Genomic DNA, 23,582 nt, shown 5'->3' on the forward strand with positions numbered 1-23,582 from the left:
AGTTGTTCAACCCTACATAGAGCCCAGTGCCATAGACATGACTCAGTGCCTCCTGAACCCCAGGAGCAGCTGATGCCTGAGCTCTTTGCGTAGCCCACCTCCCCAGCTCACATCCTTTCCACAATTCACATGTCCAGGCAACCAGCTCTGAGCTGGAGCCCTGTCAGACCCTGCGGGGCTCAGTGTGCCCCAGGCAGGGAGATGCTGAGGCTGGTGTGACTCCAGAACGGAGCATGTTATTTCAGGCACCCCGTAGGCACACAGACATGCACACATGCCTTAGTCATGATGACTCACACTTGATGCAGAGTCAGAAATGAGCAAATCTTAACTCTGGAAGAAATTATTCAGTAGCATAGCGCTATTCTTAATTCCTATCATAACATTGCCTAAAGAGGAGTGCAACAGACACTGTTTCAGTATGTATTTGCCCACTCACTTGCACTTGAGCAGAGGCAGTTGGATTTGGGCTATTGCTCGGCAGCCAGCAGAATGAAATGCTTCACACCTGACATCCTTTAAGCATCCCTGAAAATCTCTTGACCAATGGTTGGTGACCCTGCAGGTAGCAGGGGGTTGAAACTGGATGATCATTATGGTCCTGTCCAAGCCAGGCCATTCTATGATTCTATGATCTCTGTCAAAAATGTGAAAGCTACAACCCTGCTAATTGGTGAGAATCACCCACAAAGGGGAAACCTCACAAAGCATACCAGAAGCCTCCTTGCATTTCAGCTAAGCTGAAAGTTAATTAAAGACATCTGTCTGCTCCTCCTGCATGAGCAAAGCTGCCATCCCCTGGCATGGCCACAGCTTAACCTTTCTCAATCAGAGACAGTGACAGCTCAAACCTCCAGCAAAGGAAGCAGTACATCTCAAGGCTTGTGAGCTGCCCTCACCCTGACCATCTTTTTGTTGGGGATCTTCTTTGGAAACAAACCCAGAGACCTGAGCTCACAGCCCAACAGCGTGGCTGGAGACAGATTAATCCCACTGAGGTCTGTTTGTCAGGATTTTACCTGTCTTGCCCCTTTTCTAATGCCGAAGCATTTTGTGATTTGAGTTGAATTCATGTTGTGGTTCTCAGACAGAAGCGTTTCTCTGTGATCCAATGCCAAAGACAGAGTGCTTTTTTTAGGAAACCAGAACATAGGGAGAATGTTCACACTGAGACAAGGGGCAGGAAATATTCCTCATCTCTTTTGTTATATGACCACAGAGAACATTAAAACTCAGCAACAGAAACAAAATCCGGGGCTTCAGGAGGTGAATTCTGTGCTTTCTGTGCTTTGCCTGATGCAGGGGCTGGTAAGTTCAAGCATGTAACTGCTGCATGCTCACATCCCTTCTATTTTCCCAGGCATAATAGATCAGGATTAGCTCAGTCAGTTGTTTGGAAACGTTTAATAAGAGTGATGAGTCAGCATCTTGGCATTTCATTTTTGTTGAAATAGCACTGGTGGGGCTGTTGCTGCCTCACAGAGCAGAATGGCATCGCACAGCACAGCTGTCCCCACCGGGACCAGGGGGCATGGCTGTAGGCTCCCCTGGGCTCAGGAAGGTACAGCCCATGGGTCCCATTTCCCTGCAGTGGCCCAACAACCAGAGCAGGAGCTGCTCCACACTGGGACCATCCCTGGTGCTTGGTGCTGAAACCAAGGGCCAGGTCTTGCATCCAAGGCCAGGTTGGATGGGGCCTTGGGCAGCCTGGGCTGCTATGAAATGGGGAGGTTGGTGGCCCTGCCTGTGGTGGGGGGGTTGGACCTTCGTGATCCTTGTGGTCCCTTCCAACCCAAACCATGCTGTGATTCTGTGATTCTGAGGTGGTGCATCCTTTCCTGGTGGCCCTTCTTTACTGAAGGAGATGGCTGTGTGTGGCTCATTCCCAGTAAAACTGCTTTCCCATGCAACCTCGTGGTGCCGCACAGCCTGCACCAGCCCTGCTCATGTACACAACCCCATTTGGAAAGAAGCCTTTGCTTTTCCTGTAGGCTGCCAGTGAGCTGTGAAGGATATCTGGAGAGAAATCTGCATATGTGCTCTAGTTACTGCAGTGTCTATAGGGTGAGTCTGCACTCTGTCCATGCTGCTGCAGAAGCTCACAAGCTCACAACATGGCAGGTGCCCAAGGGAGAGGATCCCAAAATCAACATGTGCTCTGAGAGCAGATTCAGGGTGTGGATTTATTTGTGGTCAAACTTGGATCTCCTGGCGCTCCCATCAGACCACAGCATCCATTGTGGCTGCAAGGTTGTGCTATGCACATCAGCCAGGATTCCTTTCCTGCAATCAGTCCACTGTAGAGACAAAGACTCCCATTTTCCATCACTTTCAATTACAGCTTTCAGCAGCAATTAGGAGCACTTCAACTGTGAGATGAATTTTGCTTCATTTTTGAAGTTTACAACTGGGACACTTTAAAGAAGAAATGGGTTTACTCCTATATACTAACACATATACCCAGGCAAAAATGCAGTGGGTACCTTGTTGTCATTCCTCAGGAAGGGTTTGTTGGAAACATAGAAGCATTAAGGTTGGAAAAGATCCCATGATCATCAAATCCAACTGCCCACCTACCACCAATACTGCCCACTAAACCATGTCCCTCAGTATCACATCTCCATGTTTCTGGAACACCTCCAGGGATGGTGACTCCACCACCTCCCTGAGCAGCCTGCTCAGGACATGTTCCAGTCACTACCCTGCTCCTACTGGCAACACCATTTCTGACACAAGCCAGGATGCCATTGGCCTTCTTGGCCACCTGGGCACACTGCTGGCTCATGTTCAGCCAAGCATCGACCAACACCCCCAGGTACATTTCCTCTACTCAGTCTTCCAGTCACTCTGCCCCACACCTGTATGGTGCATGGGGTTGTGGCCAAAGTGCAGGACCTGGTACTTGGTCTTGTTAAAGCTCATGCCATTGAATCTACCCAGCCCTCCTTCAGCTCCTCGATGTTCTCAGGGTCAGCTGTAGGGCAGCCGGGCAAACCCAACTGGCTTCTGCTGACAGAGAAACCCAGAGCAGATGTGTAGTTTGGGCACAAATTGCCCCATGCAAGACTTCCCCATTCAAGGCTATAGAGGTCATGCTCCAGTGTCCTCACCCCTCCCTACTCTTGAGAGCCACGGTACTGGATTATTTTCGTGGCCACCATGCTAGGAAATGGCCATCAAGGTCAACAAGTCCAACCATCAACACGACCTACCAAGTCCCTTCACTAAACTGTAGAATCAGGGAGTCACAGGAACACAAAGGCTGGAAAAGCCCTCTAAGATCCCCAAGTCCCATCCCTCACCCATCCCCACCATGCCCACCAACCACGTCCCTGTGCCACATCTCCATGGTTCTTCAGCACCTCCAGTGATGGGGGCCCACCAATGCCCCACGCAGCCCATCTTCGTGCTGATTCCCTGCTCCCAGGACACCCTGGTGTATGACTGGCCCACAGACTTCTCTTGGTCTTTAGACTCAGCCATTAGACAGCAGCATTATCCATGTTTCCTTCTATATCACAGGGATCATTTGTTTCTAATGTGCATTTTAGCACTACTTTGTGGCCCTGGATACTGAGAGATGTGAAACGCTACAGCTGCCTGGTACATCAAATCAATGTAAACACAATGAGAATAAGACAGGAGAAGATGAATGTGAGCAGTACATTATAAAACAATATTTCCTGTATGATTTGTGAAGCCGAAACCTAATTGTGTATTTATTTTTATTGCATTACCTGAGAGGCCACACTAAAAAACTCAGAGCGGCCCTACCCAGGAAATTGATATCTGTTGTGTACCGTTTTCTCCCGCACAGCGGAATGGATTTCTCATTCTGTTGCCTTCACATGATGCTGCAATGCCAGCTTTTACATCTTACCTTCACACAGTGTAAATAAAACATGTTCAGAAAGAGAAAAAGAAGAAGAAAAGGGTATGGTTACTTTGCCAGTAGATCCACGTAGAGTAGAACTGAAGGCAAAGTTAGCTTTTCATTTCGCAGATCAGAATTTAATCACTTGTCAAAACAGAAATTAAAATAGTTTGACATAAATCTTGTTTGGATTTCTCCGCCTGAAAACAAGCAGTCTGGAGACATTGTTCAGAGGAACCAAAAATGTTTTCTTTCACTTGCAATGATAAGAAATGTCAGTGTGGAGCACAATGTAGACAAGAGAGCACCTTCTGCAAAGGCAGTGATTTCAGCATTTCTTCCTTGGTCATTTAATGTGACATTTGCCCAAGGAGGCTGTGGATGCCCCATCCCTGCAGGCATTCAAGGCCAGGCTGGATGTGGCTCTGGGCAGCCTGGGCTGCTGGTTGGCGACCTGCACATAGCAGGGAGTTGGAACTGGATGAGCATTGTGCTCCTTTGCAACCCAGGCCATTCTATCATTCTATGATTAGGGACACTTGGATGAACTTCCTGTGATGCCTACAGATGGCAGAGGGGTGAACACTGCACACAGACATGTTCCTTCCATGCACCCTCTGTGGATGGTCTGGGATTCACACCCATCACCCATGGCCCCTTGTGATGAGCAAAGTGGTTGTTGCTTTGCATTTGGTATGCACAGCATCCCACTTTCCTGAAACAGCAGGGAAAACCATCCCTGATGCCTCAGAGACACTCATTCCCCAGCATCAGCTTCTGCTGACCACAGTCCATAGAAATAAAGCAGTGCTTTGCATGTGCCCTACATCTAAACCACAAGGTTTGTGCAGTGCTGGTGCCACCATTCCAACCACAGCCACGAGCAGACAGCCCATTGAACCTCCCCACCCAGCCCTTGGTAATTAAATGGTATACAGTGATCTTGTTTGTAATTAGTATGTCCATCATTCTTCATGTCAAGAACTGGAAAACTAAGAACTAAATGCCCTGGATGTGGCATCAAGTCCTGAAAAATGCAATGCACAGAATTCCTGTTCCATATGGCACTTCAGGAGCCTGCAGGACCTTCCCAGTGTCCTTTAGCACAAGGCAAACTGGACAGCCTCAAGGTTATATCTGATAATGTGCAGCAGAGATTGTGAGCATGGAGGCAAAGACATGGGCCCAGAAGCAGAGACATGAATCAAATTTCTCTCTTGCTTGCATACAAAGCAGCAGGCACCTCATTGAAAAGCAGACATGTCCAAACATGGCAAGCTAAGTACTTCTGAGGCAAGCTAATGCTGCAGATAGAAACAGCATTGTGCATTCAGCGCAGTCAGGAGGGATTCTTTTGCAGTGGGTTAATCCACGCACATAGCAGGCAAGTTTCCCTCTCTGCAGGCAGGTTTGTGCACATGGACCAGCAGAACGTCACTCTCCAGCCCCGAATGCAGTTGGTTCAAGCAGCACATCTCTTACAAACTTTGTTGGTTTTCTGGTCATGTTTCAGCTTAAGCCTTGCACAGCACTGCAGGATTCTGACTCCTGTATCCTTTGTTTGGCCCTGTCTGCCCACCTGGCATTACCCAGTATGCTGAGCATTTTGCCTCTCTTGCTAAATCCCATCACTTCCACAATGAAACAGTAGCAAGTCACAGGGAACTCATCAGCATAATATCCCAAAACAACACCTGGGCTGTGCAGATGGGATGTGATGGGAGTGGGATGCAGGGCTTGTGGTCATGCAATGATAGAATCCTAGAATGGCCTGGGTTGCAGAGGAGCACAGTGCTCATCCAGTTCCAACCCCCTGCTGTGTGCAGGTCGCCAACCAGCAGCCCAGGCTGCCCAGAGCCACATCCAGCCTGGCCTTGAATGCCTGCAGGGATGGGGCATCCACAGCCTCCTTGGGCAACCTGTTCCACTGCCTCACCACCCTCTGGCTGAAAAACTTCCTTTCTTCCCAAGTGGTGCCCAGAGAAGGGACATGGGATTCTCAGTGCCCCAGATGAGCCCAGGAGACCACGGGGGGTTGATGGGACTGTGGTGCTCAGAGCTGAGCGCCAGCAGAGCCTTCTGGCATAGAATTACAGAATGGTTGGAGTTGGAAAGGACCCCCTTTAAGGCCATCGGGTCCCACTCCCTGCAATGCACAGACACCCACAGCTCCATCAGTGCTCTCAGCTCCTTCCCCTGACCTCGGGTGTCTGCAGGGATGGGGCACCACCACCTCTATGGGCAGCCAGTGCAGTGCCTCGCTCGATTAAGGCACAGACTTCGATTTCAACTGAGTTTTGATTCTGCAGATGCTGTTTGGGTGGTGGTGCAGCCCCAAGGCAGTGCTACAGGTCCATTAAAGCGTTTTCCTGCTCAGCGAGGTGCTGCTGATTCAGTTCTGCAGGAGAAGTGCTGCACAGGAGCAATGCTCAGGGCAGGATGCCCACTCCTAAACCAAACCCACTGCGAAACATCAGCCCAGAGCTGAAAGATGCACACGAGGAAATTCATGTGCTTTGCACAGGGATGAGAGAGATGCAGATTTGGCGAGATAAACTGAACCCAAATTAGTGCTTTGACCTGATGTAAATTAAATACGGGAAAACAACGCTGAATTGAGATCGGTTTTTTATCTCGGCACTATTCTGCAATGGGTGGTTTCTGGCCAAAGGAAAGGCACTGTCACTGCATTATGAGCTGTGGTAGCTCCGTGTGCTGCCAGCTCTGCTCTCCTTGGAGCTCTGTGCCTGCGCTGGGTTCATCCTCACAGCACTTCTGGAAGGAGTGAGATGCTATCCATTTCAGTACACAGACAGTTTCTTTCTGAATTATTTGTTGAAATTTGGGATGCACATACAGCCAGGAGTGCCAGGATCTGCACAAGTAAAAGATACGAAGTGCTACAACAGCCGTCAGGGGCAGCATTCATTACAGCAGCTCAGGCTTAAGGCAGAGCAGCTGCTGCACTGAGATGGGCTCTCAGGGGCTGTTTGCTCTCTGTCCATGCTGCTGCAGAAGCTTATGCAGAATGGCATCATATCATTTTGGGTGATTTTGGCTATTACTGAAGGAACTCAAAGGAAATGGGTAATTTAATGACAAAAGAGCTGACAGTGAATGTGATCAGCGCTACAGCTGCTGCTCTGAAATGCTTTGGGGCTGCACTGGGCTGCTCTGGGCATCCCCCAACCTCTGCCCACTATTGCAGTTCTGCTCTGGGAGCATCCTGCTCTCCTCCCTTGCAAAGAGTGCCCAAGTGCTTTTGAAGCCCTTGGCTTTGCAAGAAAACAGCCACTCTGAGCAAGAATTTCCTTAGGACCCTGTACCAGTTTGACTCAATGCTCAGTTAGTCCCTGCTTCCCAGGTGCCAGAGCTCTCAGTAGTGTGTGACTGCACTGCTGTCAGCTCCTGAAATGGTGGACCACAGAGAAGTACATTGTTCGTCCAAATGAATTGAAACTGCCTTTCCCAATGCATTCCAGGCTGGATGTGGCTCTGGGCAGCCTGGTCTGCTGGTTGGCGACCCTGCAGGGGTTTGGAACTGGATGATCATTTCAACCCAGCCCATTCTGTGATTCTGTGATTCTATGAAAAGACCACTAAGATCATCAAGTCCAACCGCCAGCCCAGCTCTTTTTGGAACTCTCTTTTTCACCCAGCTGTTCACTTAAAGCACAGACAGATGTTATGTAGTTAAGGAATAAAGAGACTCCAGGCTAATTTGCAACACTTGCTTTTATTTCTGTTTTTCTTTCTAGAGACTTTTCTAGTTCAGTGATTTTTTAATAAAGAAGCAGTTCCTCCAGTGAGCTCCATTATGTATCTGTGATTAGAGAAGGTTTATTACACTCCTTGTCCCCTGACTCCAGCACAGACGCCGAGATCTCCATCACACCACAGTGGAATCCTCACTGGGGGTCCCACAGATGGCACTACTGGGGTGGGTCCTCCCCTCAGTGGGCACCCTCATTCTGCAGTCAAACAGAGAGCCTGGCATTTGGCTTCTGGTTACATAGAATTACAGTATCATTGAGGTTGAAGGAGGCCTCCAAGACCTCCAAATCCAGCCCCAATCCATCCCACCATGCCCACTGACCACATCCCTCAGTGCCACATCTGCCCTTTTCTTGACATCTTCAGATGGGGGGACATCTTCAGGGACATCTTTGACTGACCGCTGGGGAATTCAGGGTGGGGATGTGGGGTGCCCTGTGTGTGGGGCTGCAGATTTCCTCACAGTGCCTGAAATGGTTCTATGGGAGATCTGGGCTCTTGGAGTCCCACCGAGGCATTCCTTACATGTGGCTTTCACTCCTGCAGCTGATGCGTTTTGGGGCAGAGGAGCATCTTCACCACCTTCTCTCTTATCTGCCGTGTCCGCACGCCGTACACGATGGGGTTCAGCAGTGGGGGGAAGAGCACGTAGAGGTTGGCCAGCAGGATGTGGACGTGGCGTGGGATTTCCCCCCCAAAGCGGTGCGTTAACACGGTGAAAAAGGCAGGAATATAGAAAAGGAATATAACACAGACGTGGGAGATGCAGGTGTTAAAAGCCCTGGAGCGGGCTGTCCTGGATGGGAGTCTGAATACTGCCAGGAGAATCAGGATGTAGGAGGCAGCAATGAGCACGACGTCCAGCACGACGGCTGCGAAGGGCACGGCGAGGCCATAGAGGACGTTGGCGGAGATGTCGGCGCAGGCCAGGCGGGCGATGCCCATGTGCTCACAGTAGGTGTGCAGGATGATGCTGTGCCCGCAGAACGGCAGCCGCCGCAGCAGGAACACGCAGGGGAAGATGATGCAGAAGCTGCGCAGCGCGGCCCCCAGCCCCACTTTGATGATGGCCATGGGTGTCAGCACGGCCGCGTAGCGCAGCGGGTGGCAGATGGCCACGAAGCGGTCGAAGGCCATGGCCAGCAGGATGACGGACTCCATTGAGAAGCTGAAGTGCAGGAAGAACATCTGCGTCAGGCAGGCACCGAAGGAGATCTCCCCAGCATGGAACCAGAAGAGTGCCAGCATCTTGGGCACGGTGGTGGTGGACAGCATCAAGTCGGTGGCAGCCAGCATGCACAGGAGGAGGTACATGGGCTGATGGAGGCTCTGCTCTGCCCTCACAACCAGCAGCAGGATGCTGTTCCCCAGCAGGGCAGCCAGGTACATGGAGCAGAAGGGGATGGACAGCCACACATGCAGCTTTTCCATGCCTGGGATGCCAACCAGCACAAATGTTGCTGGGATCGAGCTGGTAAGGTTGGATGGTGGCATGAGCTGCACCTGATAGCAATGACAGAAAGCACTGCAGAATGGCATTTCATAGAATGGTTTGTGTTGGTCTGAAGGTCATAGAATCTTAGGATCATTAAGACTGGAAAAGACCACTAAGCTGATCTCGTCCAACCCCAACCCAATCCTGCATGTCCACTAAGCATGTCCTCAGTGCCACATCTCCATGGTTCTTAAACACCTCCAGGGACAGCAACTCTACCACCTCTCTTGGTCATTTGTCCAACCCCCCCACAATGAACAACACTATTCAGCCTGACCTTGGGTGTCTCCAGGGATGGGGCACCCACCGCCTCCCTGGGCAACCTGTGCAGTGCCTCACCAGCCTTAGTGTAAAAAACTTCTTCCTTATATCCAGTCAATTCTCTCTCTTTTTTTCTGAAACCATTTCCCCTTGTCCTATCACACGGACCCTGCTCAGACCCATGCCCGAGGTCTTCCCCCACCATCACCTCTGAGCTGTGAACAGCACAGCCATGGGCACCATCCCCAGTTCAGAAGTCTCCTGGGCTGCAGTGCACTGAAGCAGGCATTTATATGTTACTGCTCCTACTATGTGCCAATGGCAGCGTCCAAATTCTCCCTTTTTTAACATGATATAACGCATTTTTTCCACCAAGTACTTCCGTGTAGACCAGAGTGAATGGAAATGGAACCAACCCACACTGCACAAATACCTGACTCTGATGTACTGCCTGCCTGGAGCAGAGGGAAGAGGTTAGACAACAACAGGAGAGGAAGGCCAGGTAGCAGCAGGGCTGCACGAGATGTTCTCAGACATCAGCACCTGCAGAGGCAATAAGTGGGATTTCCAATTTCCTGGGCTCATATGAGGTTTCCTGGATTCACATGAGGCACAGTCAGCTCTTGGCCTGAAGCAGCTGCCCAATCTTCATCCTCATCTCCAGATCTCTCTTTCTTTTTCCTTTTGGCCGCTGGGGCTGAAGGCATCCCAGTTTGGTTTGCTCTGCACCACATGGGCAGAGTGGAATTGAAATATAATGAGGAACTGGAAACACCTTTGGGGCAGGGGAAGAGCAGCGCTGCCCTGCTCAGGTTCAGAGGAGGCAGAGTCAGACCCAGACTCACAAATTATGGCTGGATTACTGTTTTCCAGCAGCTTCTGCAATAGCAGTCAGCTCTCAAATACCCAAACTGAAAATTGGAATTGGTCCTAATGCAGCTGAGATGAGGAAGTGTTGTGCTTAAAAACAAACCTGTGGGGTTGCTGTGCTCCAAAATATTGGCTCCACGTATGAGAAAGCAATTGCATTTTTTGAGCTGGAGACGATTCCTCAGGGAGATAGCTTCAGGTCTAAAGGGAAATCCAAGGAGCTGTTGTGTAAGAACAAAACATCAGTGGGTGGTTTTACAGAAACTCTGAAGGTAATAATCATCTAATAATGCAAATGAATTAGCACAATTCCATATAAATATTGCATGAAGTAAAAAGATATGTAACACTCTGGAACAGGTTGCCCAAGGAGGTTGTGGATGCCCCATCCCTGCAGGCATTCAAGGCCAGGCTGGATGTGGTTCTGGGCAGCCTGGTCTGCTGGTTGGCGACCTGCACATAGCAGGGGGGGGGGGAGGTTGGAATTGGTTATCATTGTGGTCATTTTCAACCCAGGTCGTTCTATCATTCTACCATTCTATGATATTAACAGACCTAAAATGCTATTGATTGTAACAGCAGATCCACGGGTGCCTGAAGCAGAGCTCCTCCTGCCCAACACTGCGCCTCGGGGGGGCATCGCAGTGCAGCCCCTCCTGCTCCAGTCGCTGCCCTACACTTTACGGACACAGGCACAGCGTTAAGGAAGCCGTTTTCTGCTGTCCTCTGGAACTTTTTACTCCTAAAATCTCTGTCAGAGCTGCAGGCAACGTGCAGCCCCAGCAGTTGTGCTGAGGATGCTGTTCCGGGTTCAGCTGAGATGGAGTTGGTTTTCCACATGCGATGCTGTGCTTTGGCTGCAGGAGACAAACCCAGGCAATCAGACACCGACATTTCAGTTGGTGCTGCAAAGAGCCAAAGATGTGTCAGCCTCTCACACTGCTCTGCCAGCGAGGGGCTGGGGAGCACGGGGAGTGGGGAGAGGACAGAGGGCAGAGTCGGGACCCAAAGTGCCCTATGCCATGGCAAGGTGCTGAGCAACAAAAGTGGGGAGTGCTGGGGGGCTGCATCTGCTCAGGGACCGCTGGGCATCACTCAGCAGATGGTGACTTATTCTCGTTTTTCATTACTTCTTCCCCTTTCGTACCCAACTGCCCTCACCTCCGGGTTCTTGCGCTTTTACCTTATTTTGATTCTCCCCGCACCGCACGTGGAGCAACGAGCGGAGCAGCGGCACCGCGGAGCTCCACGTCCGGACACGGAGCTCCGGGAGGACGCACCGCGGGGCCGGAAGGGTTCGCTGCTGCCTTTCTGTCTCGAGAATAGAAGCGAAGGAAGCGTTTCCCAGTACCGAAGGGATGCGCGGGGTCGGGGATGCTCTGCGCGCGTCCCCCGCACCGGTCTCGCTCAGTTCCCGCTGCCCGGAACGCAGCTTCCAGCTAAAAGCGGGGAGAGAAGGAGTGGGTTTCGCATGGGATACGGCACCTCCGCGTCCCTGCGATCCCCGGGGCTCCGATCCGGGCCCGGCTGCGGTGCAGTTCTTACACCCACACCGTGCTCACCGCCCGTCCCCAGGGCCCCCCAGTGCCGCGGGATCCCACAGGAGGGGCTGCTTCAGCTCATTCGGAGGGCCGAGCAAGCAACCAGATACAGAGCGGGCACAGATGCTTTTGCAGAGGGCTTAATGTTTGTTTAGCAGTCTGCTGTTTGCATGGACGCATGATGTTCCCGGTGATTATCAAAATAAAGCAATGTGGATAAGGTCCCCATGGCCATGAAAGAGACTCCTGGGTGGAATGAGGCCGCTGGGAGGGGGGGGGGAGAGCTGCAGAGCCGTCCTCAAAAGGGTGATGGGACACTGCTGCCCTCGGTGACCCCCCCTAAAGCCCCCCACCTTTCTGCACATCATCACACTCCCAGGACCAGAGATGGTGCCCCATCCCTGGAAACACCAAGGTGAAGGGACAGGGCTCTGAGCAGCTGATGGAGATCATAGAATCCTAGAATGGCTTGGGTTGCAAAGGAGCACAATGCTCATCCAGTCCCAACCCCCTGCTGTGTGCAGGTCACCAACCAGCAGCCCAGGCTGCCCAGAGCCACATCCAGCCCGGCCTTGAATGCCTGCAGGGATGGGGCATCCACAGCCTCCTTGGGCAACCTGTTCCAGTGCCTCACCACCCTCTGGCTGAAAAACTTCCTCCTCATATCCAACCTAAACCACCTCTGTCTCAGTTTTAGAGAATTTCCCTTTGTCCTAAATGGGTGTGGGTGTTCCTGCACATTGCAGGGGAGTAGGACCAGATGGTCTTTAAAGGTCCCTTCCAACTGAAATGGCTGATAATATGGTTCTATTCAATGATTCTATGGCCATGGCTGCGGCATGGAGACCCCAGCGAGCCAACAGCCACCAGCCCTGGATGGACCACATCCCTGTGGCTGAGGCTGGTATTGAGAGGGAAGGCCCAAAACCAACAGCAGATGGAGGACAGCTCATCAGTTCCTGCCAGGGATGCTGCTGAGGGGAGCTAGCCTTATCACAGCTGCTCACATGGGGAATGGGGTCTGCTGCCAAGAGAAATGCCTCCAGCCTCAGCCTAACATCACCCTGCACCCATCCTCCTAATGCCTCCAGAAAGAGAGAAAGCAGACATGCAAAACTGTGAGGAGGGACAAAACAGAGGAAGAATGAATTTGTCCATTCAGAGGACTTCAGAACTACAGAGAGGAAGAGGAGGTGGGAGAAATGGATAGAAGCCTCCCGTGGGATGTGCTGTAAGAGGAGGATGCTGGGAGAGAAAACATTTGCAAAAGAAAGGAGTGGGAAACCTGGAGTGGGAGGAAGGAGATTCAGAGCGTTTGTGCCAGAAGGGAAGGGCAGGAACAGGAGGGGAGGATGTGATGGGAATGGGCAAAGTTGGGAGGGGGCACAGGGAGGGGTCTGAGCTGATCCCTGTGGCTGGGAGAAGGGAAGCAGATCTGGGAGGGCACAGCAATGACTGCTCCCTCTGCCTGAGGCTGGGGGTTTAGATCTGCATCACTAAACCATGAAGCCCTAGATGTCCCCATCATTTATTGTGATCTGTGTTATAAAGGCTCTGAAAAAGCACTGTTGTGGAGGAGTTGAAGGAGGTTGTGGATGTCCCATCCCTGGAGGCATTACTCCATCCACAGCCTCACACACAGCAAAGCAGAGGGGAAATTATAGAAACCTGTGCAACAATGGGTGGGTTAAACCCAACTGTGAATGCACTGGGGATAAAAATGTCAAAGTGCTGAATGGGCTCTTGGAGTCTTGGAGTCCAGATGGGAGCCAAGCCCCTTCAGCATCCTGTCTACAGCATCTCCAGGCCTCAGTTCCTAACCTGGTTAAAGGTGCTTTTCCTTCTCTGGTGGCTTTGCTGTCATGCTTTCACCTCTGTACACATCTGGATTCTGTGTGTAAATTGTCAGCACCACATTCAGGGAGGGTTTTCCCCATTTCAGAACAGTCCTCATTTCTATTTGTTCTAAATGCAAGAAATCCTTGCAGCTAAGGGGGAATTAATTATCATGGATGCAAGAATGCTACAGCACACAGTGTAGTATGTGCCTTGCTGCTTTTAATGTGTGATGAGACTGAAACACAATTAAGAAACACATTTCATTGCTGGCTGGGATGAGCATCTCATTGCATCTCATTGGATGGATTCTTCTGCCAGCACCTCAGCTGCTGTGCTGATCTCTCCCCCTGTATCAGACACAGAATGCAATTTGGCCTTTGGTCCTGGAAGCCCACGGCACAGAGATGCCTATGGCTGCCACTCATCCATCACTGCCTGCTCTTCTTCCTCACTCTGCTCTGACACCAGGCTCACATCCTCCACCCCGCTGCTTTGTGATGAGCTGTCCGTGCCCTCCAGCTCCACGGACTCCTCGCCCAGGCTGAGGATGAAGTTGGGCACCTCTGCACGGAGGGTGTTGAGCCCCAGCTGGACCTGCAGCAGCGCCTGCAGCGCCCGGGGGTTCCTCAGCAGCGCAGAGATCTCCGCATTCTCCATTTCCAACGGCAGCTGCTCTGTGCTTTGGTTTTCAGGCGGGGAGTTTCCATCACTCAATGTGTGATCACCGTTAAGCAGCATTTGCACAGGGCTGCCGGGGTTTGTTATCGCGCTTTCCAGGTCGCGCATGAGCTCCGAGTTCTCTGCCAGCTGCTGCACCATGCTCTGCACCCTTCCATGGCTGGGCTCCAGCACGTTCACTGCAGGCCCCAGGTTCATCTCAGTAAGACCATCACCACTGCAGGCCAAGTGCTCGTCCCATTCAAAGGCATGGTTGCTACCTCTGTTGGGCTGCAGATCCCAGGGGTTGGGCAGCGGCCGGCGGTTCTCGGTGCAGGCGGGCAGCCTGGCTCCTCCTGGGGCTGGGTTACTGTCCAGACCAGCAAACACGTTGTCCTCCATCTGCGTCTGCACCGCATCCAGGATGGGCTCCTCGATTTCTCTATACAGCTGCTCCAGAATGCTGTACCCCCCAGGGATGCTTTCAAGGTTGTTCATGGCTAGGTCGTGGTTCCTTATCATCTCCTGCATCACAGCTGGGCTGCTGCAGGCCTCCAGGATGTCCTGGACTGTGTCTGAGCTGGTGAGCATGTGGCTGATCTCGGGGTTTTGCTCAGCCAGATGCTGCATCTGGGGATTGGATGCGACAATATCACTGAGCAGGTTGGGGCTGGAGAGGATGCTCTGCCTGAAGGAGCTCTGTGCCACCTCTCTCAGCAAGCTGTCTATGGACACCGTGGAGCCTTGGATGCTGCTCACCACCTCTGACACATCTGCTGAGTCCAACCCTAGGATGTTGGTGCCTGTCACCCCCAGGAGGAAGCCCAGCAAGAACATGTTGTTGTTGATGGCATTCATGTCCAGCTCCGAGTTGATCATCCTCAACAAGAGGTCTTCCGTGGTCTGGGCCACTATTTCCTGGCTGGAGTTCAGCAGCGCCGGCACGTTCTGAGGGATCAAGATCAGGCTCTGCAGGTCAGCTGCGCTATCCAGGAACAAATCGGGATGGCTGTGGCTGGGAGGCTGCACGAGAGCAGCTGCAGCTCCTTGGTCTGCCAGGTCGTCCTTTGGTCTCGCTGGGGATCTGATGACAAGGTGGATGTTGGCCCCGTTGTGAACTCGGTGCTGGCTCAGGGTGTCATGGTCTTTGAGGATCTTCCCAGCAAATATCAGCACCAGCAGATCAGGGGGAGTTTGGAAACGAGCGGCGATGTCTTCCTTGAACTGCTGGATGGTGCTGCTCTGAGCAACCTCAAAGTGCTCCTTCTGCTTCGGGGTCTTCACCACCACATTGATGACATCTGCAGAATCTGTGGTGACGATGGGCTGACCTGCGCCTGCCGCCCCTTTGTTCTCTGACATGATGGTGGCTTTGCAATCAGGGCTGTGATTTGATCTGTCGAGTAGCAGAGCTGCTGGAAGGTGGGGAGCGCCGGGAGGGGGCAACGGCTGCCAGCCAAAATGAGGGTGGTTCCTCCTGCTATGGTGACAGCTGGGAGGGAGCAGTGGCACGGAGAGGGGCCGCCTCTCCCTGCAGCACCAGAAGGCACATACCAGCCAGATGTGGCACAGCTGCTCCACTCGCTCACCACCCCATCATCCCAGCTTTCATAGAACTGCTGGCCCCGTGCTGTGACATCACACAGAGCAGGGTGGGTGCAGAGGGGCCATCTCCATGGGAGATGAGCTGGGCCATCCTCACCTCCACTGCCCCCAACAACCGAGTCCCAGGCTGTGCAGAGTCGTTGTGGAGGCTGTTCAGTTCAATTCTGTGTTCCCAACACAAATGCTCAGCACCATCAGCAGAAAACCTCTCCTACATTAAGCTGCAAAAGCCAGTGCTCCTCCTCAAATGTTGCTCATATTGTGGAGGCAGTTTACCCAAACCCTGCTGCTCTGTGACCAAGCCTTGAGGAGGTCCCTGGTTAGAGAGTTCTTCTGAGCTCTGGGTTTGCTCGAAGGAATTTGCCATCCTCTGTGTGGTTTCTTTCTGCTGCTCATCCTTGGTGGGAGCCCAGCAGTGTTGCTGGTGGCACTCAGGAGGGGGAGGAGATGCTGAATGGTCCTTGGTATCAGTGCAGGAGAACAAAAATTTCACTGGGAGAACAACACTGCACCTAATAGCTTCCATCCTTCTCATAGGCATATGGCCTAGACCGGGTATCACTGATGAAAACTGTTGCTCTCATGAGCCTCTTACTGCACTCAATTATTCTTATTATTCTCACTCATACAAATTCTTCCTTCTCAAAGGCTTCACAATAGCCCTCAGCATCAGACATTTTCCCCCATTCCACACTGAAGCCATCAGTGCTCAGAGCCCCATCCCTGACCTTGGGTGTCTCCAGAGATGGGACACCACCACCTCTGGGCAACCTGTGCCAGCATCTCACCACCCTTATTGTAAACAACTCCTTCCTTACATCCAGCCTAAACCTCCCCATCTCTATGCTGGGTCTGCTCACAGCTCCAGGGAGGAGTCAACCATCACAGCCAGCAGTTCCCAAGGCTATTTGTTGTCCAAGCCCAAAGGCTTATTTGTTGTCATCTTCAACTTCTGGTGCACCCTGGGACCCTCACATCCACCCATGGGCCAACCATCGCCCCAAGTGCCCCAGCACAGTGCTCCTTCCCACAGCCCCCACGACATCCACGCATGACTTTGCACCACCTGTCTGCACAACAGCCTTTCCTGGCCAACAGCATGGCTTTGCCAGCCTTTGTGTCACCTGAAAACCTCATTCCCACTGACTGTGTGCTTGTTTCTGCACAATTGTAAGTCACAGACGGTGTCAGAGTTGAGTCCAATCACTGCTGAATCTCCCCAGCAATATACAGAGCACAGCTCTCAGTGGGGAGCTCACACCACGACTGCAGTTAGCCAGGCTCCGTCAGCACCTCCTTTATTCACAAGCAGGTGTAGTGGTTGTTTGTCTGTCTGTCTGTCTGTTACAGTGAGGTGTATATCAGGTTGCTGTCACAATAAAAAATTACAGTTCTATTCAGTCATCAGGAAACTCAATCACCCAAAAATGGAAGGAAAATGCAGTGACATGATTCCATGGAAGCTAAGCACCTGAAATAGGCACTGATTGCTATTGATTACATTATTACCTTTTTACTGTTATTGATCAAGTCTCACATTCACATTTCATTGTGTTATTTGGAGCTAATGTCAAACTGAGCAGTGTCCAATTTCTCCCATCATCCCCTTCCTCCATTTTAGCACTGGCACAGGGCAGAAGGAGTGGGTTTTGTTGTCTGGGTTTGCTGGGCTTGGCAATGCCTGCAGAACCCTCAGGTCTGGTGGCCTCCAGCAGCTCCTGGACCTGATGGCTTCCAGCTGACCACAGCTCCCAAAGGCTAGGGAAGGGATAATCTGCAGCTGAAAATGGGCAAGATCACAGAATCAGATTCACAGAATGGCTTGGGTTGGAAGGAAGCTAAAAAGTCATCTGGTTCCAACCTCCCTGCCATGGGCAGAGTTGCCATCTGGACTGGGTTGCACAGAGCCCCGTCCACCTGGCCTTGAAGATCTAGTATTAGATATGGAGGTTGGTGGCCCTGCCTGCAGCAGAGGGGTTGGAGCTTGATGATCCTTCAGGTCCCTTCCAACCCAAGCCAGTCTATGGTTCTATGATTCTATGATCTGAGTCACGACAGAATAAAGCATGGGCAGCTCCGCCATGCAGATGGGAGTGAGATGAGGGTATGTCAAGGAATGCACTGGGTGAATCAGTGTGTTGGCAAGGAGAAGGCCAAGTGTGTGAAACACAGCATAAAGGGGAGTTGAGCTCGTGATAAGCAAGGCTCAGGTCTCAGACACTCACACTTCTGAACTGTATTTCATCTAGAAGAGCTAAATACTGGGCAGTTTGGTTCATCAGGTTCCTCTCCTCTATTCAGGTTCCTCCACTTTCCCTTGGCAGCCTCGTTTCTGCTGTTTGAGTCTCTGAAGTAAGAAGTCTTTGGCACCCAACTGCCCGCAGCTGGTGGGAATCAGAGCAAAATATACAGCTGAGCTCCTGGAACAGCTGTCACATGGATGCCTTTCTGGGACACGTTTTGGCTGTGATGTGACTGTAAAATCTTCAGGGCTGGAAGGATTTTAAAGAAAATTCCCTACTTCCACAAAGAAGGCATGCATATCACTCTGCACATCCTGCCCGGGATGCTGCTGGCAGAGCACCCAGCCAAAGGGAGTCAGAGGAGTTCAGAACCTGCCTCTGGAATCAGAAATCCCATCAGAACTGAGGACCTTGACCCAACCCACAGGGACCCCAGCAGGACCGCGACCCTCAGGTGCCAGCAGTGCCGTCCCGCTCAGACCCAGCATGGCAGTGCTGTGCTTGTTTGGTGCTCCCCGGGCTCCGCAGGGCGTTGTCAGCTCTGCTCCCCCAGGAGCGATGGGGATCTCACAGCCCACGGTCAACAGGTAGAGCGCTAATTGGGAGAAGGGGACTGCAGAGCCCTGCAGACCTCCGGGCTGTCCTCGGTGAACCACCTGAGGCATCACCGCCCCAACCACATTAATGTGTGTGCAGTCGCTGCCTCCTGCTGGCGCTCGGGGGCTTCCCGGGGCGATGAGGTGCCAACAGGCACGGCTCCGTTGCCTTCACAGCAGGACCTGTTTCAGCTTTCCGTGACCCCCGATGGAGAGGAATTTGGTGGAGATCAGCAGACGTTCCTGCTGCAAACCTCACTGCTGATTTTGTCTCATTTCCAATTTTAGGAGAGAGCAATGTGTCTGTGGGACTGCTTCTCCTCCAGAAACCTGCAGAGACCCCAGGCACACCAAGTGTTGGGTGCTGAGGTCAGAGGAACCGCAGCCAGCACCTCCTCCACTGCCACGGCCCCAACATGGCAACCTTCAAGGACCTTCAAGGACCTTCAAGGACCTCTGAGGACCTCTGAGGACCTTTGAGGACCTTTGGGGACCTCAAACCCATCAGGGCAGAACAGAGTACCAGGATGTGCCATTTGTGGCTTTCCACTTAGCAGGTGCACTGGGAATTTTTATTAATTAACATTTACTAAGACATAATGATGACAGCAGTGAGACGCAGTGAGATCATTCAGCTTTGCTACTATAATTCATTACCCACTGCAGCCTGCAGATGAAGAACAATTAATAAAGCACTTTTGTAGGCAGTGGTAGAAACGAATGTAAATGTGGCACTCAGGCTTTGTTCACCCTGAATGCTGTGCTTACCTCCATCTCCCTCCAGTGAAGCACTCACCAAAGCTGAAGAGTGTTCCCCCTCCCAGCTCGGAGCCTGACTCAGCACCTGAAGCATGACGAGCTCATGCAGGTTATTTAGCTAACATTTTAACCATGCTATGAATATAAATCTTCCCAACCAACTGGCTAATACCCCATTATGCATGCCCCTTTGGGCACTAATTGCACAGCTGGTGATTCATTGACCCAGGGACATTTTCCCATGAAATCTGCACCCTGACCCAGCCAGCACCTCCATCAGGGCTGAGAACCTGAGCACGGTGCTGTTCGGGCCACTGGGATGCCAAGACCCAACCTATGGGCCAGCACTCTCCTGTTCACAGAATCAGAATCACAGAATGGTTTGGGTTGGAAGGGACCCTTGAGATCATCTAGTTTCAACCCTCTGCCATAGACAGGGACACCTCCCTCCAGATCAGGCTGCTCACAGCCCACCAGCCTGGCCTTGAATGCTCCCAGGGAGGGGACATCCAAAGCCTCACTGGGCAACCTGCTCCAGTGTCCTGTTATCGTTCTTCTCTATGCATTTTCCACTACTTGGTTTGGAAGCACTTTGAAGCTGGGTCTACTGCTTTGTTTCTCACCTGTGCAGCTCCTGCTGAGGGTGGTCCCACTGCTCCCTAACTCCAGGATGGGCAGTGATAAGAGGGGCCATTCCCAGCAGCAGACTCCAACTTGTGTGCCCTGAGCACACCCACTTGTGGCCAAACTGCTGCTGTGCGTAGAGGTAAGTACACCCCTCAGATCATCATCAAGGAGAGGCAACAGAAGGGAAGCAGAGAAGACAGCAAAAATAACCATAGAGTTGAGACTCCATGGAGCTGAACTGTCCTGCAGTGGTGAATCTGGATGGTGGGTCAGCTGCCGCTCCAGCTGGTCAGAAATCTTTTGGGAGAACCTCCTCAGCAGAAGGGTTTGTCAACCAGCTCGTGCTTTGGGCAGGGCTGGGGGAACCCTGCAAAGCCTCTTGCAGACACGAGCATCCAGATTCTCACCCCAACCTCCACGTTGCTGTGACAGCCCTGAAAACCCCAAAGCATCTCATTGCAGCCTGAATGTATTCATGCTCTGGCTACACCAGATTGCTCTCCCAACCTGTTGCTTTTGATACAGTGCAGTGTCCTATCAGAGATCACGTGGGCTGCTCTCCGTAAATACTCTTTGCTAAGAGAGATACAAAAATGCTTTGGGAGCAGCAATACGAGCAGCATTTCCACCAGCTCTGTTATCACTGCTAAGCAAACAGCCCTGAGTGAACAGACCTTCATTTCCGCTCTGCCTCTCACAGGCTTTGATGAAAGCACACACACAAAAAAATAAAACCACAAAGAAAAAAAGAAATGTGCTGAAAGTGCCACGAATTATTACTTTTTTTTTATTATTATTATGGATCTCTTTCTCTCCTTCTTCTCTTGAGCTTGCAGATGTGCCACTGGGAGGCCCGGAGCGGAGCAGGGTTGGGTTGCTGCATCCCTGCCCGTCTCATCCTGCCCATCTCGTGCCCTTGGCCCCACCACACAGCACAGTTCCTTGGGTCTCACAGCTGCCACGAAGCAGAGCATCCCAGCTCCTGGCACTGCTGTGGGAGTGAGACTGCAGGATCAGCCTCCAGACACAGCCCCCAAATCACTGCACTCAGAGGGCTGTGGTTGCTGCCCAGATGAGGATGGTTTCACTGGTCAGGATGCATGAAGCCCCAAGCTCAACCCAGGCACAAAATTGTCTCCAAGTGGGGGGTAGAAATTATGGATCAGAGAGCAGGAATGATGCAAGGGGGAAAGGCAAGCCTTTATCTCAACTCCCCACCCAGTAAAACACAAAGGAAAGATGAAAGAAAGGTCTCCAGGCTCTGGTGCAGTCCCTACTCTTCTTCATCCCTTGGGCAATGGAAATTTTGGCACTTAACCACTGAGCCAGAATGGCCACTGGGACCCGGCCATAAGGACAAGACAGCAGGGCAATCCCACTCACCTAAGCAATGCCATGCAGAGCTCCAGATGGAAGGATGCGGATGGAAGGACTGCTGTGCTTCCCTCCATGATGGGAGCAGACAGAGCCGTGGCTGAGATGCTTCCAGGGGACTGAGAAGCTCCAGATACATCTGGCGCTCACTCTGCACTGAGGCAGATCGCCACCAGCTTCAAGCAGAACACAGTATGATTGGTACAACTGCTCTGTAGACCAAGGTGAGGAGTGAGAAAATGTTGGACAACACTTTCCTGGTGTTGAAGAATAAATTGAATGTATGACAACAAATTGGTGGGTGATCAAAGGGCAGTATGGGAGGAAAGGACACGCATTTTACACTGAGCACTGCTGTGCTGTGAAACAATTTTGTAAGGAAAAAATGTCCCTATGGAATGTGAGGATTTGAGACCACTGTCTACCTCAAGTTCTTTAGAGAGAGAGTGGTGAGGTGCTGGGACAGCTGCCCAGAGAGGCTGTGGATGCCCCATGCAACCCTGGAGGTGTTCAAGGCCAGGTTGGATGGGGCCCTGGGCAGCCTGGGCTGCTGTGAAATGTGGAGGTTGGTGGCCCTGCCTGCGGTGGGGGTTGGAGCTTCGTGATCCTTGAGGTCCCTTCCAACCCGAGCTATTCTGTGATTCCGTGATTCAGTTTGTCGTGGAGTTTTGAGTGTGGTATTGGACACTGTGGTTTAATGGACATTTCCTCTTCCGACCCACATGTTCCATCTCTGCTGCATGAAGCACTCAGGGACAGCATCAGTAGCAATGAAGGGGGATGGCCCATGTATCCAAAAACCCTTCAGCTTCTCTAGAGCCCGGTGGACAAATCCATTACCCCAGTGCAAGCACACCTCACGCTGCCTTCCAGAGCCCATCCCGTGTCCCCTTTCCCTCAGCAGCAGCTCCCACAGCCAGGATGGGGACACTGCCCTGCAGGGCAGAGCAGGCGGACCACGCGCTCGCGGATCTGCCGCGTCCTCACCCCGTACACAATGGGGTTGAGCATCGGTGGGACCACGACATAGAGGTTGGCCAACAGGATGTGGACGTGGCCTGGAATGCTGTGGCCAAAGCGGTGCGTGAGGAAGGAGAAGAAGGCGGGCGTGTAGAACATGAGGATGACGCAGAGGTGGGAGCCGCAGGTGCTCAGGGTTTTGAGGCGAGCCTCGGGGGATGGCAGCTGGAAGACAGTCCTGAGGATGAGCCCGTAGGAGATGGCGATGAGCACCACGTCCAGCCCAGAGGACAGCAGTGCCGTGGTCAGCCCGTACCAGACGTTGGCCCTGATGTCGGCGCAGGCCAGGCGGGCAATGCCCATGTGCTCACAGTAGGTGTGGGGCATGACGTTGTGCCCGCAGTAGGGCAGTCGTTTCAGCAGGAAGATGGGAGGGAACATGATGCAGAAGCCCCGGAGCACAGCGCTCAGCGCGATCTTCCCGATCACCGAGGGGGTCAAGGTGGACGGGTAGCGCAGCGGGTCGCAGACGGCCACGTAGCGGTCGAAGGCCATGGCCAGCAGGACGGACGACTCCACGATGAAGCTGAAGTGGGTGAAGAACATCTGAGTAACGCAGGCGTCGAAGGAAATTTCCCGGGCGCTGAACCAGAAGATCGCCAGCATTTTGGGCACCGTCGTGGTCGAAAGCATCAGGTCGGACACAGCCAGCATGGCGAGGAAGAGGTACATGGGCTCGTGGAGGCTCCGCTCCGTGGCGATGACAAAGAGCAGGACGGAGTTGCTGAACAGTGCAGTGATGTACATCAGGCAGAAAGGGACAGAGATCCAGATGTGGGACTCCTCCATGCCCGGGATACCGGTCAGGACGAAGGTGATGGGGTCGAAGCTGCTTTCATTGAGCTCGTACATGGTGCTGCTGCTCCCAGCGTCAGCCCAGTTCTGCTCAGTAAGGGAAAGAGTGCAGGATAAATAATGCGGTGTGTTAACCCATGCCCACCCACTGACACATGAATGTTGCTGTGTGCAGCATACACTTTCCAGCTGGTCTCCAAACGGAGCCGTTCTGAGGCTCAGGGCCTCACTTGGTGCATTTTGCTGCACAGA

At 52.3% G+C, this 23,582-nt stretch overlaps 3 protein-coding genes across 3 annotated transcripts; all 3 read right to left on the reverse strand.

Annotated features, from left to right (window-relative positions):
- Positions 1-7,725: 7,725 nt before the first annotated feature.
- Positions 7,726-9,221, reverse strand: LOC116239521 (olfactory receptor 52D1-like). The gene has a single exon (XM_031609634.2). The coding sequence runs from the start codon at positions 9,185-9,187 to the stop codon at positions 8,183-8,185; it is 1,005 nt and encodes a 334-aa protein (XP_031465494.2). The 5' UTR covers positions 9,188-9,221; the 3' UTR covers positions 7,726-8,182.
- A 4,635-nt stretch (positions 9,222-13,856) lies between these two features.
- Positions 13,857-15,944, reverse strand: LOC116239520 (ubiquilin-1-like). Its single transcript, XM_031609632.2, has one exon. The coding sequence runs from the start codon at positions 15,671-15,673 to the stop codon at positions 14,063-14,065; it is 1,611 nt and encodes a 536-aa protein (XP_031465492.2). The 5' UTR covers positions 15,674-15,944; the 3' UTR covers positions 13,857-14,062.
- Positions 15,945-22,412: 6,468 nt separating this feature from the next.
- LOC116239511 (olfactory receptor 52B2-like) lies at positions 22,413-23,387 on the reverse strand. Its single transcript, XM_031609625.2, has one exon. The coding sequence runs from the start codon at positions 23,385-23,387 to the stop codon at positions 22,413-22,415; it is 975 nt and encodes a 324-aa protein (XP_031465485.1).
- Between the last annotated feature and the right edge of the window lie 195 nt (positions 23,388-23,582).

Source organism: Phasianus colchicus, chromosome 1 (assembly GCF_987193195.1).
Source record: "Phasianus colchicus chromosome 1, bPhaCol1.hap1.1, whole genome shotgun sequence".
NCBI lineage: Eukaryota > Metazoa > Chordata > Aves > Galliformes > Phasianidae > Phasianus > Phasianus colchicus.